A 15,235-nucleotide genomic window follows, 5' to 3' on the forward strand; every position below is an offset into this window, starting at 1 on the left:
TCTGACATTGGGACCAGCGGCTCCCCTGTGGTAACCTGGACCGGGAAGACACGGGCTGCAGGTCCCCCATGAGGTAAGCGTCACCGGGAAGCTTTCATTGAGGATTCAGTGCAGACACTTGTCCTGTCTGTGAGTTATTGTTATTGCAACATCCCTGCAGGGGACTCGCAGTTGCATGTGGACTAGTTATCCTTGATGGAAGGTTATTGTGGTGATGGCAACCTAGTTAAAGGAAGCAGCCGGTTGCACAGACGCAGGGACATCCAGTCATGCCAATAAGACACAGAGGCGTCAGAAAGCCGCTTCTCATCGGCGCATGCTGGAGCCATGTTCATTTCACACCGTGTCTCTGTCATGTTTTCGCTCGTAAAACGCGTGTGAGTGTGTGAGATCTCCCAGTGCGGCTGCACGGATGCTGCGCTGCACCAGCCAGTCATTGTTGTTGTCTCTGGATTTAATTTTCTGATTTCTCCTTGGAGAGATGCAGTCCGTCATTAACTGAGGATGCGATATATGGGGTCTGTATACATGTGCATTGAGTGGGGATGAGGGCAACCGACGACCAGAGACGCTGCAGGGTGAAGTGATTTGAGGTCAGAGCTTGTTTAGGGGGGAGTTGTGTCTGTCACACCTCGTCTGTTGTCGCTGCAGCAGGTGAAGTCCTGTCGGTGCCTCCTGACAACACTGATTATACATGTACCACTGAGGCAGAGGGAGCTCAGCAGCATGTTTTACATTGACTTACACTTGTTGGATATCCGATATATCTGCTTCGTCATTGGCTTTTAGAGAGATCTGGATGCCCTTAGTTGTTTGATAAGGTCATTTGTTATGCTGTGTGTTTGTTGAGTCTTGTTTAGCTCCATACCCGACTGACAGAAATAAAAAATCCAATTACCTGCTGCAGTCAGGATATGCAACAGAAGAGCCGTCACTATAGAGCTGGTTGATAAAACAATAATTTTCACATTATAGCAATATAAAGAAGTTCAATATATGTTTATTTTGATGCATTGTGCACGGTGAGGAGGTATAACACATCATTGATCGACCTCAGATTTGTAAAATGTTTTGCTGTTTGTCAAGCGTTTATCTTTCTCTGCTCATAAAGACGATTTTAAAACCACAACATTCACTCAGGAGCAGAAATAAGAAATAGTAATATGACATTTATTGTAATGGTTATATATATATCTGATTATATCTGATTATATATCTTATTTTGAGAGGATTTTTGTCTTAATCTCCCAACTCTGTCACTATGAGCAAGAGTATAGAATACAGTAGAGATCTGAATGTGAATGTGTCCTTTAGTTTTCATGATGTTCTTTCCTCTGAGGAACTGAGATAATAAATATAAAAAGTCAATAATTAGGGATTTTGAAAATAAACATACTGAAACTTGTTGTTTTCTGGGGCTCAAGTGCAAAAAATAGTCCCTCTGTCACACGTGGGAACACGAGGCACATGGAGAAACACTGTCACATGCCCACTCAGCAAAAACCTTCCCAAAATATGGCTGCTTCCTTAAATTGTGTTCAGAAAAAACAGGATGACCTATTTTAGTTGCCAGAAAGTAATGATATGGTGTTGCTAACTATTTGCATATGTTTCTCTTAAGAATTCAATTCCACAAACTTTGTGCTATAACATAGATGTGTAGTCATTATTTATCCTAACACTGCCTGTAGAGAATTTAACAGAACAAAGACCCTTCCCCTATAATGTGGGTTAATGCGCATCTATTAGCTTCTGGGAACACGTCTGCATTGTCCTGCATGTACGGTGAATAAATGTGGTCAGTATGTGTAGCACATTTTCTTTTCCCCTTGTGTAACCAGTCAAAATATTCAGTCGGTAAAGTTTTATAGTCTAAATCATTCTACATAGATGAATAAATGCTCCCCCCTACCCCATCATTAATTGTATATAAAGAAGGACGACGCATCTCCACTCTAAATGGATACGAACAGTACCATCATTTGTATAGCAAAAATTTGTGTCGTACCGATCAGGGTCACAGAGCCACGGTATCGAAGTTCCACAGATAAACGTGCTCGACCAATTGCAAGTCAGTTTTAGCAGTTTTAGTCAGTGATTATGTTTCACCTCATTTTTTGTAGCATCAATTAACCAATTAAAACCAAACTTACCGGAAAATATTCTTAAACAAACATTGTGTGATAAGAACTACCTAAAATGACAGTAACCAATTTTGAGATAAATGTATCTGACGTGTTGTTTTTAGTTTGGGCTGTGCCCCATCCACTAACATAGAGGAGGCTGGATTCATGACCTGTACTGCAGCCAACCACCAGGGGGAAATCAAGCCACTTTGGCTTTACTGTTAGGGCCATCTTCATACTGTTTGTGTCACTAACACAAATATCTCTCATGCAGAACATGACTGTTTTTAAGTGTGGATTTTTTTTCTTTTATTAATAAGTTATAATAGTTTAACGTGTTTAACGAGCAGTAAATTAAATGCTTTCCCAACCAATAAAACAGTGTATCAGCACTAATGAAACTCATTGAATAAAGCAGACAGGAGGGTAGAGTGTTTGTCCCTGCCTGTGTTGTGTGCTTTACGTCTGTGCACAAGTTGATTTGGAAGGTTTTAAAATGCCCCTGTGCGTAGTTTGGGTAGAACTAGAGATATAACTGTCTAATGGTGTGTGTGATGATGTTTGTTTAGGGAATGAGGATTTGATTTTCTGTTTCTTTTCCATCTACAGTTAAGCCCACGCAACGCGATAGAGACACAGAGGGGGGAGTGTGACAGAGACACACTGTGTATGTGACTGAAGCTGATTTCAGACATGGACTGAAATCTATACTATTTCCTGTATTACGTGTATTTTTTCTGTTGCTTGAAAGTTCTGGACATTTTCCCGAACACGTTAGACTGTTCTTCTTAGGCGAACTCCAGAAAGTGTATACTAAGATGTAAAGGTTCTAGAGATATGCTGGCCACATATAGACACAGATTTCTGGAATTATTAGATGGATGTATCTATGGACATTTGTCGGAGTGAGTGAGGAGAATTTGAATATTTACATTAGTGTGTCAACAGATACATAGAGAGGGAGAAAGCGACAGAATAGCATCAGTGAGTGTGAGCGAGAGCTGAGTTCAGTTTGATTTGTTCAGTCTTGCTGCAGCAGTCAATCCTGTTACCATCCTGACACTGTCATGTTAATTACATTCAGTCAGACTCTCTGTCCCCTGATGCTTCTTTTTATCGCAATCTCCTGCTTTTTCTTTAATCTCCCTCTCTGTCTCTGTTTCTATTCCTCTACGCTCCCTCTATACACTCCCCCTTTCTTTCTATCCCCATCATGTCCTTTTTTTCCCCACTTCCTCTCTCCATCCTCCCACCCTCTGTCCCTTCATCTAACGAGCACTATTTCATCCCCATCCTCCATTTCTAGATTTTCACCACACCCCACCTTCACCTTTTTCTCCTCCGTTTTCTCCGTCTTCCCCGTCTTCCCCTTCCCCCCACACGACTAACTACCGACATCCCTGTCACGACCTTGATTCTGTTCTGCATAAGCAGTTGATGCCATCCTCTGCCTTCTAAACTGTCCCAGCTTCCCTGCTGTTTACAGTCAGCTACATTGCTCCATTGCCGTCAAGGAACAGTATTTGTGAAGCTGTGAGGTTAAGCAATTTATAAAGCTCGGCCATTAATGCAGAGGGATGGCTACTTGAAAGTTTACTCGAGGGAGTTTGGTTGAGTGTTAAACCCAGTATGTTTGTTGTGTATCTTGTTGCCTGTACATGTGTTTGAATCATCCACTTAGTGGTTGACTTCTCACATTTTGCAAAAGGTATATTTCACTGTTACTTCACTGTTTGCACTTTATTAAATACATGAATTATGTACTTTATAACAACAAGGCAAATGTAATTGTGGATGCAGGTGACGTTGTCTTAAGAGGCTCTCAGACGACCAGTGATGCCTGCACACATTTCCCGGAAATTTTCCTGTCAGCCCCCTCGTCTAATATCCGGAAAATTTACAGAGAGCGAGTGAGCGTGTTGATTACGTTTCTAACATGTGATGGACTCACAGCTGGAAGAACTTATATGTCAGGATGATAAAGAAGTACCATCCACATAGAAGACGAGAATTGTCAATTTGAACAAAAGCACAGCAGAATGTATGCGTTACGTCGTCCTGCCTGCATGAAGTTTTGGGACACTATCCTGTTGACTGACCCGGACAATGTCCCTGCCGTTTCAACGTGAAATACAAACTCCAAAACTTTGTGTTGTGATGAAATTGAATTTTGATGAAAGCAATGCAAGGAGCTCGATTTGGATAGAACACCCCAAATCCAGTATTAAAGTAATAACATTACTACGGTACCCAGGTTGCAACTTAACCCAAGTTTTGTGGAAATCCATTCAGGAGTTTCTCTGTAATGCTCCTGACAAACAAACAAACCAACCAACCATCTAACAGAGAGACAGGGGTGAAAACATACCTTCATCACTTGGCTTTTCAACTGTAAAATGAATCATAAAGGACTTAAAAAAGAAATAAAAGAGAAAAATGGAGCAGCCTGAGGTTTTCTGTGACCTTGTTGGTGTCGTGGTTTCTAAGAGTAAGTGCTGTATAAAACCAAAGACTCCTCACTGCAGCTCTGAGGTGTGATTGTTGTGGGTATTAATATTGTTGTGACATAGTGGGGACTGTACTCGGTTACAGTGATATAGAGCCCCAGGAAGAAGAGGGCAAGGCCAGACGACTGGTGTAGTGTTTGTAATACCTCCATACGTAAATCAATTATACTGATCTAGAGCCAGAACTCCACTCATCTCATTAACCTTCATCTAGAACAAACAATCACTTCTCAATATGTTGGGAACTATAATGGCCTCTCCAATGGCCATTATACTGATTTCATATGCAGCAGTTTGTTCCCATATGTTAATTAACTGGCAAGTATGGTGAGATTGACATTTGCTTTGTGAGCATGTAAACATGGCGTCAAGTGACAGATATGAGCTCAGGCCTGTGAGGAGGGAAGACCTCAGATTTGTCAAATGTTTTGCTGTCTATTAAATGCTTGTCACTCTCTGCTCATAAAGCATTTCAAACCACAACCTTCCCTTAAGAGCAAAAAGTCTTTAAACTTAAAAGAAATAATATGAAAATCATTGAGTGATATTGCAATTTTTATTTCCCAGTTACATGTATCTACAGACAGAGATTGTATAAAATAAACATAGGTCAAACTAATGAATTACTGTCTTAGTGTTTCGTGTCTTTGTAGAATCCACCAGCAGCAAAGATTTTCAAATTCTAACAGCGTCTTCTCTGCTCACAGGTTTATGCGATCATGTCTCTTTCACCTGTTTCACCTATGGAGACTGTCTTCTAATTGGGGGAGCCCGAAGTTATGTCAGCCAATGAGACTTAGCCCAGATTTTCTTTTGAATTCCCCAGGTTGCACTGCTGCACCTGTCTCAGCCGTTGCAGTGATGGTGCCATCTTGAAAGCCGAAGGAAAGAAAGACGAGTGAAGAGGAAGGAATATAACAATCAACCATTTTCAAAAACTTCCTCTGTGCCCCAAGCTCCTGCCATGGAGAGGAAAAGTGTTTGTCGGACAAGTAGTTCCCTGTGACGGCTCTGCACGATAAAACTGCTCTGACATCTGCTGCTCCTTCTGTTACCTTACGGGACCAAGATGACCCTTTGGCTGCTGCTAGTTCTGTCCATTTGGGTGAGGCCTGATCAAGCCGGCTCCGCCCATTCCAACGAACGGCGGGTTGTAGCACACATACCTGGCGACATCATCATCGGAGCCTTGTTCTCCGTCCATCACCAGCCTCCTGCTGACAAGGTAATTTGTGTTTTTGTGCCTGGGTATATCTGCAGGATTGTTTTTGTGTGACATAATTACAGGAATTCAGTGTTTGTGACAGTACATTTTCAGATTCCACTTCCACTGACCTTCATGTGTCATTGTACCTAGGTTTGAAAAAAAGCTCTTTTAAAAGTTTTCTCAGAGTTGAGACATGATGGTCAGCATCATTGATGGTCAGCATCATTACAATTTCAATGTTTTGTGCAGAGTCATAATGTTGCTCTGCTTATTAGGACCCAATTTGTAGAATGGGATCCTCTGTGTAAGTCCATGAACATCCAGCCTCCATTAGCTGACCCCACTGGCTTTTAAGCTTTTTTCCATCTCATTATAGATAATTGCAAACTGGAAAAAAATCACTACTTGAACATGGAAGCCATGTGAACATAAAACCAGTTTTAGTCCACAGTGATTCAGCCATTTAAATCTTCATTTTCAAAATGTGTCTCAATGTTTGTGTCTGAGTAATAGATGCCATTAATAGTATGTCAGCATATTGACAACATTGTTACCTCAATGTTCTTGCAAATGTATTTTGATTGATTGTGTCTTGTCTGCGCAGGTACACGAGCGCAAGTGTGGTGCAGTGCGAGAGCAGTATGGGATCCAGAGGGTGGAAGCCATGATGCACACGCTGGATCGCATCAACAGTGACCCGCACATCCTTCCCAACATCAGCCTGGGCTGTGAGATCCGGGACTCGTGTTGGCACTCGGCCGTGGCTCTGGAGCAGAGCATCGAGTTCATACGGGATTCGCTTGTCTCCTCTGATGAGGCAGAGGAGTGGGGTGGAGGAGGCTCTTGGGGAGGAGGAGGAGGAGGTGGCGGAGGTGGCGGAGGACCGACAATGAAGTGCGCTGACCCCTCTGCCACTCCGATGCGGGGGAAGAAGCCTATAGTAGGGCTAATTGGACCGGGGTCGAGCTCAGTGGCCATCCAGGTTCAGAACCTTCTACAGCTGTTCAACATACCACAGATTGCCTACTCTGCCACCAGTATGGACCTCAGTGACAAGGTGAGACCATGCTTTTCTAAACAAATTACTGCTAGTTACTGGCAGTGCAGATGTAGGCACATGCATATTAAGGCTCAGTTGTGCTGCCTTTAAGTATGAAAAGAGATGCGTCCGTTTCAAATGGTGTAACTGTGACTCCCCATGTACCTGTTCCTCCCTTTGTCCAGGCAAAGTATACCTGTAGACTCCCACTAACTCTTAAGTCCATTTCTCATTTGTCCAAAAAAACACTCACGGCCACAAACAATACCTACCTACATTGCCCCCCCATGATTTCCAGTGGTACTGCTTTGTTTTATCTGTCCGTATCCATAAGCTTTCAGAAGACCTGCACAAATAAGAAATTACCATATATATATGATGTTGAGCATTAATGAGCCTTTAGGGTTCGTTGAAGAGCGATTACATTTTAATTTTAACTATATAACTAACTGATTTATACTGAATGATATTATAGAAGCTCCTGTATGACTCAACGTTTCATTGATTTTATTTCCACTGTCTCAGAGCCTTTATAAGTACTTTATGCGGGTGGTGCCTTCAGATGCCCAACAGGCAAGAGCCATGGTGGACATTGTCAAGAGATACAACTGGAGCTACGTGTCTGCTATACACACTGAAGGTACAACTACCCACACAGTCTGTCTCTGAGTTTTGAACTTCTCTTCTTAGCTCCGACCTGCCTGCACAAACTCTCCTCTTTTTGTTTTGTTCTCTCTTCCTCTCTCTGTCTCGGTGCTATGTGCTTGGCTCCTCATAGGCATTTACTTGAATATCTTGTCCGCTTATTTTATTTGCAGCAGCACTACATGTAGAAAGGACAAGAAGAAAGAGGGAGAGGGGTTTGTGCTGCACTGTGGCAGAGAGGGAGGTGCTTTTAAAATACATTAGTTTTCAGCTCATGGATGGATATGAGATATAAAATAAATCACAGATAATTTGGGTTGAAACTAGCCAGATGCCAAGAAGTTGATGAGGTGGAAGTTTCATAAAACAGCAGAGAAGGTCAGCAGGCAATGGCTGGAGGACAGAGGATGAGCAGTGGGGAGAACAGGTGGTTGCCATGGGGCCAGAAATAAGTGTCTTGGGTAAAGCAGACATTGTGCAACAGAGCATGATCAAAGGAAGAAGAAGCGTTGTGTGTCATCATCCTCAAAGTATCTTATAACTCAACATAATATGAGCCAGTAGCTTCAGAATGATAGAGGAATGGAAAAGATGTATGAAGGTTTACTCTCTCACTCGTTCACAGGTTGAGTCACTTGGTTTACTGGTGCCTCCGCAGTAAACACTGTGACAGCTACAGGAAGTGGAGGACAATGCACTGACTGTGTGTTTGTCTTGTTGAACCTGGTGTGTGATAAAGGGCAATACACACACTCACTCACACACACACACACACACACACACACACGTACATGAACACCTCTAACAAACACATGCCTCTGGCATTGCCTGAGGACAGCATTTGAATTGATGAAGTGTGCGTGTGTGTGAGAGGTGCTAGAGGTGTTCATGTATGTGTGCACTAAATGTTTGCTAAAGTGTAGAGAATGAATTAGATGTGGGTGTATGGAATTTGTGATGAGGAAGAAATGAAATGTGATGCAGCCGTTGACTTCAAACTTAGAAAATGTGCCAAAAATGCTCATTATTTGATTTGATGTAATAAATAATGTAATAAATAAATATGTCTGACTAAGTCATGTAAATGCAGAATATTTGAAGCACTGGATTATAATTGATTCAATCCTGTAAACACACTGAACAAAACAGGTTCATGTTATAAATGATGTGTGTAATCATTAACATCATGAGAGATTTGAATACAACAAACTAAACGCTGCTAGCAACAGTTCTTCACATGTGTATTAAACTATATTTTCAAATCTGTCTACACTTGTTTAGATGTTGAATCACAGAAAAATCACCCTGCATATCTATAACATTATAGTGTCAGAAACAACATTTGTCTTCTGCATTCTCATGAGACTGACCTCCATATATCTAATGTATATGTGTGTGTGTGTGTGTATGTGGCCTTGCTGTTGTGCTGCTATTAATCTTAGCAGGAAGACATGGAGTGTGTGTGGGCATTAGTGTTTGCGACAGTACTCGTCAGTGTGTGTACCGCTGTGTGTTTATCAGGAAAGCATTGGTCTTTTTATTTCCTCAGACAGGTGTGTTTGACCTTGGAACTGGTCCTCAAGGTCGGCCGCTGCCTCCTACAACATAATCGCTCTCAGACGCTGAGAGCCAGAGAGAGAGAGAGGGTGGGGGAGGAGGAAAGAGAGGAGACGCAAAGAATTAGGAAGGGATGGGAGGAAAGCGAGAGGAACAGAAAGAGAGAGGGAGTGATGACGAGCAGAGGCAAGGGATAGGAAAGACATCAGAGAGGCAGAGAGAGTGAGGGGAAGGCGGGGAGGACTATGAAACAGGAACGGAGGAAATAAAGGGTTTATTGAGGGGAAAAGGAGGAAGAAAAATGGGTATGAAGGATGTGGGAGAAAGAGAGCATAGGGTAGGCAATGATTACAGTGCCAGAAAACCACAGAAGACAGAGTACAAGTGTGTGTGTATGTGTGCAGTGCTAGCGATAGATAAGAGTGTACCGGAGCTGCAGATTCAGAGAAAGATGGTCGAGGGGGCTTAAGTTTACAGCGACTCATTAATTCTCTGCATTAACATTTTGCATCTCGAGGCAGGAGATTATGGAAACTGATATGCAAGAAGCTGAATAATACATGTAATATCACAGAGTAATTACAGCGAAATAATGAAATAATATTTGGGGGGAGTATACCGTGAGTATTACTCTCTCATCGGGAGATTACATGCTCTCTGGGTTTGACAGTATCTGGCTGCAGTGCTAAAAATCGATGCACAGCCCCTGTGCTCCTCCTGGGGGTGTAAGATGGACATGTATAAACTCTTGAGCTCAGTCATACAAAACAACAGGGTCATGCTGTTACACGTGTTTTAATGGGAGCAGCTTGCTGTGAGATTACATTAAAATCCCGTCCTCAAACATAATACCCATGTTTGCAAACCTGAGAGACACTGTCTAAGTCAGGCTTATTTTTATGTTTCCTACAAGCGATTCAGGTTGTCCATCTGTCCGTCACCTTCTTGTGAATGCGATATCTCAAGAATACATTGAGGACTTTCTTCAAATTTGGACGAAAGTGTTGGACAAAACTGAACTGATTAGAGTTTGGTGGTCAAAGGTCATCGTCATTGTAACCGGACAAAACACCTTTTTGCCGGTGAATGCAATATCCCAGAAAGACCTCCAGGGAATCATTTCAAATTTAGTGCAAACTTTCACTTGAACTCATGGATTGACATAATTCATTGTTGTGGCCCAAGGTCAATAGTCAAGGTCAAGTCGACCTCACAAACCACCTTTTTTGCAGTTTGAATGTAATATCTCAAGAACACTGTGAGAGATTTCCCCTAGATTTGATACAGATGTTCACTTGGACCCATTGATAAACTAGACACTTCACCACCAAATTAGATTTTAGTGATCAAGGGTCGAAGGTCAATATCACTGTGACCATACAAGACACGTTTTTTTGGTCTTGTGAACACCTTAACGAATTCCTTCAAATTTGGTACAAACCTTCACTTGATTAGATATTGGTGGTCCGAGATCAGTAATCAAGGTCATGGTGATCTCATGTTCTCATATATATTGGGAATGTTTTTCCTTTGTGTGTGTTTTGTTCATAACCTTTATGTTTCTTGAAATTTAAATACATCTGGCACAAACATTAGAGCCTACAAATTTTGACCAGTTGTCACTTGGACTCAAAGATTTACTGAGTCAAAAGTCGCAGTGACCTCAAATGCGTCCAGAAAAAAATCGAAGGGCCAACAAACTGCACTGGTTGATGGAGGCCTAGAACACCAGGGTGGTACATTTTCAATTCACCAACGCTAATTTAAATGTATAGAATGAGCCATTATAGATGTAAGATGAATCAACAGTGTATGCAAATGTGTGTAAATGCAAATGACAAATTACGACAGACTTCATAGTCATACTCATACAGCTGATATCTATGGGATTTATCGACCATAAGGGGAATAGTGTTATTCCAACACATTGATGTCTGTGCTTCAACAGGCAGAGGAGAAGCAGTCTTACAGATCATAGAATAAAGGCTTTGTAGAGCACCCCAGGGAGACCAGCCTGGGTTTACAGTGCTCCTCTGTTCCACCAGGCGCTGTTAAGGGAAAAGATGCAATAGTCCATCGCTCCATCAGCATTTTCCTCTAATCCACCATCATCAAATGTTGCGTGTGCATATTGTGCTGCGGTTGTTTTTTAAAATTTCACTCAAGAGAATCGTGATGATCATCCTCTATTTTGTGTCTCTTCTCTCTTTCTTAGCTTCCCTCTCTCATTTCTCTCTGTGTCACTCAGTTTAATTCACTTCAGCTCATTGGTTTTATTGACATGAAATGTGACAGGTGGCACCAACAGAAATGGATCAATCTGTCAATAAATCAAGATGTCAACCTTCTTTCTACTCTCACTCTCATTTCTCTCTTTTGTTTGTCTTGGCTGTTTTTATCCTGACACCACTGATTCTCTCCCTCTTCCGTCAGCTGTTTCATCCTTTTATTTTCCTATCATCCCTCTCTCTCTTTTTCTTTACCCTGACATGCTCTTTGATTTTTTAACTGTGATAATGAGATTGAGGAGGATGAAAGTGGGATGTGTTGGGAGAATCAGTGTAGAGAAAGGAATAATGAATGGGGGAGAGGAGGATGACTGAATTTGGCGTCATCTCTGGCAGTGTTGCATCAGGGTGAAGATTCATAAAGAGGGTTCATGGGCCAGTGAAGGTGGATCTCCATTAAACAAGAGCTCCTCTGTGGTTTAATGAGTCTGGGTCACATGACTTCATCGAATCAAACTGACGCAGGCTCAGTTTTCAGAACTCATATTCAGGAACTCAGGAATCAGTTTATTGACTTTTAAGTTAAATAGATGGTTTAACCAGCCATCTTGCCTCCCAGGCTCCATCCATGATATCAACCAGGGAGTATTTAATAGAGATTTCCTGTCGGCACAGCTGTTGACAAAATTATTAAAGGTTGGGAGGGGGGGCACTCTGAGCTGTGCCATGGTGAAACAGGTTGGTACTGTTTGGCAGTATGTGCAGTGCCATTGATTGTTATATCATTTACTCTGCAAAGGATTTATATTTGTGAGTTTGGTTTTGTGGGTTTTCATTTCAAAGTGTGGAATGTTTCCCTTAATCTTACAACTCAGCTGTGGACTGAATGGAATTTTAAATCATAAACATTTAAATGCTCACACACATTGGAAGTGAACAGGAAGTAAAGGTTAACCACAGATACTTTGTGTCTGTGTGACAGGGCCCTCTGACAGTTGCATGGTACCAAGTCGACAAACAGCCTTACCTTTGTTCTGTACTTTGTCGTCTATGGGGTAGAACCATAGACTGTATATAAAGATAGAACATAAAGCACTTCCACACACTGATGCATCTCAGATGCTTTGGTATTTTGATTGTTTGCTCAGGGTGGCTTTACTTACTAGTGTCCTGCATTTTTAGCAAAACAATGTGATATTACTTGCTTACTTTATTGATGGGTCAAGAGGGAATGCAATTGGTCAAACTGGTAGTGAATGCCTGGATCACGAGCCAGGTCATTCATTCAGATGCTATTCTGGAATGAATGTATTTTGATTTGAAACTGGTAATTTCAGTTTGAATATGAAATTTTCTTCCCAATTTTAAATAAAAGCCATACAGTGCAATATTACTAAACTGCTCTTTTTTTTCTTCTATCAACCATTGCACCTCTTTCCTTCTGGATTAATATAAACCGGTGTCTGGTGTGGGTCTTATGCTTATCTGCACTGAAAAATACTGGTTGCAGACATAGGTTGTTGAAAGTGACTGTGTAGAATTTCTATTTGACTGTTTAAAGTTCAGAAAGTAAGATTTCTGGGCACAAACTTAGTTTATTTTTAGATTCAGAGTTTCCCCAGTATAGAATAAAAGCACTGCACTAGTGGAGCTCGGGGGAAAGTACACTTGCGGAGAGAACCATGGTTATGGCCATAAAACTGCAAATAAGTATCATGTCTGTAGCCTGGAGCTATTTTCACTGCAAAAAGCATGAGAAGATAGATACGAATATATAATAAGATAATATGAAAATGTATCCAAGTGCTGATTTTTAAAAAGACAGAGTCTAAAAGTCCTAATGCTTAGTGATCCCTTAGGTCCTTTCAACTCATTAGTGATTTGAACTGAGCTACTAACGTCCTGCGGTATGGCTTCCAGGGATAGAACTGAGAAAATGTATCATGCAGCGATATGTATGCTAGAGAAAACAAAGTTAGTGATTGTGACTACAACTTCCAGCAGAAAGAAACACACAGTAAGAGAAGAGGATAAGGAGGATAATATGAACACAGGGGAGAGAGATGGACAAGGAGGAGGCTGGCACTCCTGCAGGATGAAGATCTAGATAAAAAACATCTTGAATGAGCCATCAACAGACGGGGAGAGTGAGAGTGAGAGTCTCAGAATGGCTGATGGTCCTATGCAAAAAGCCTGAGTGGAAAGACAGGGCGGAGAGGACAAAATAGAGAATGGAAGAAGGAGACAACCTGGACCATAGACTCTATATAAAGATGGATGAAATATCATCTGCCCAAAAGTGAAGCTAAAGTGATTTCTACCTGGTGGCTGGCTGCAGTACAGGTCATAGACCCTCTCCATGTAAGTGTAGGACATAGGCTTAGCTAAAAAGTCAAATACTACTTGAAGATTAAGATAAATATTATGTTGTTTTTCACATTTCTTGCCAGCTGAGACTGACTCATAAACAGTTGAATATAATTAGTCAGTGTGATACCTCACTATTGCGCAGACTCAGGCTTCAAATCCGTAAGTTGAGTTGAGGGTACTGCGCTGTTTTTCAGAACATAGGTCTTTTAGGGATGGCCATGGAGGCCTGAAAACAAAATGTTACAAAGGTCCAATCTGGATGACATGAATGAACGAAATTAATTCCATTAAAGCTGCAAAGGGCCAAGAATGGAGCCCTGGGGTACTCTGTATCTCAAATCCCAAAATATAAGCATAAAAAGGTTTTTGGGGGATAAAGTTAAACTTTGTCCAAGTGAAAGCCAGGCCTGAAAAGTCTAGCAGTATAAAATCAACTATATTATCAAAAGCTGCAGTGAGATCAAGTAAGAGGTCAAATCTGAATCCATAGCAAGCAGAAGATCATCCACTGTAGTCAGTGCAGATTTAAAAGGTTCAAAAATATTGATACACACACAGTTCTAATAAGAAAATGATGGAAGCTTAGAAGGTTGTGTCCATGTATTCTCTGCTGTTATCTTGTTGAACTGTCGGTGAACCATTCTGCCCCAAGGTTTTACTGTGCTTTATTGTTGCAACACTCAAGATGTTATATAGGGTAGTGGTGGCATTGATCAGGATTGAGGATAAGTGCAGAGGGACTAGGAGGAAGAAGAGAAGAGGGAACTGAGTGTTGTTTTTTCTCTGGGTGAAGCCATGACAGGAAGGGATGACGCTTGAAAAGAGGAAGCAGACGAGGTTGGGGGGGTGTAATTGCATGTAATAGACCTGATAAGAGTGACAAGAGGATGAGGATGGTAATTGAGAAGAAAGGAGTAATGGAGGAAGAGTGAGAGGGGGAGAGAGGCGAGGGAAGGAAGCAAGAGGAGAAGCAACACAGAACCACTTGCTTTTTTTGTCCTGCCTGTTTTGCTGCTCCTGAGAAAGTGTTGAGAAGACACTTTAGTTTTGTATTTGATTGAATATTGCAATTTATTGTAATACATCAAATGGATAACAAGAAGATGATGAGAGATCAAAGAATAGAGGGTAGAAGTGCAAGAGGGACACACGGCGTTGAGGTTTTTGTCCTTTTTAATTTTTCATGTCTTTTGAAAATGTTCACTCTAAGCTGTTATTTTTCTCTTTGTTTTATTTTTGAAATTAAAGATTTAAAAATAGTGATTAAATGGAGAGCATCAAAAGATAAAAAATCACTGAGGGGTAAACAATAGAAGGAACACAGAGAGCAGCTGTGAACGTGGAGGTCCCAGTTGTTGTTTGTTTCAATGGCAGTTTAAGAAACCAAGGAAGTTACGAAATGAGTGTAGAGAGTTCGAGGAAATCGTTTACTGTGAAGGTGGATGGTCACCTGGGGCTCAATGGCTCCTAGTACTGTGTAGAGGTGAGAGCATATATAAAGAAAGACTACATGGATTCTTCCCAAAAATAAAAGCCAAAGCCCTCTGATCAAACCC

The 15,235-nt window shown here is 41.4% G+C and overlaps 1 protein-coding gene across 3 annotated transcripts in view; it reads left to right on the top strand.

The window, feature by feature from the left end:
- Positions 1 to 15,235, top strand: part of grm5b (glutamate receptor, metabotropic 5b) — a 67,560-nt gene that overhangs the window by 2,252 nt on the left and 50,073 nt on the right. For 2 of the 3 annotated variants that reach the window (XM_069534672.1, XM_069534674.1), the window contains exons 2-4: positions 5,460 to 5,858; positions 6,445 to 6,897; positions 7,405 to 7,519. In XM_069534672.1, the coding sequence (XP_069390773.1) occupies positions 5,703 to 5,858; positions 6,445 to 6,897; positions 7,405 to 7,519 (724 nt within the window). In that variant the 5' untranslated portion in view covers positions 5,460 to 5,702. Of the gene's footprint in view, positions 74 to 5,459; positions 5,859 to 6,444; positions 6,898 to 7,404; positions 7,520 to 15,235 lie in introns of all 3 variants that reach the window. The other variant, XM_069534673.1, reaches the window with a different exon arrangement.

The sequence above is a fragment of the Paralichthys olivaceus genome, chromosome 11 (genome assembly GCF_024713975.1).
Source record: "Paralichthys olivaceus isolate ysfri-2021 chromosome 11, ASM2471397v2, whole genome shotgun sequence".
Classification (NCBI taxonomy): domain Eukaryota; kingdom Metazoa; phylum Chordata; class Actinopteri; order Pleuronectiformes; family Paralichthyidae; genus Paralichthys; species Paralichthys olivaceus.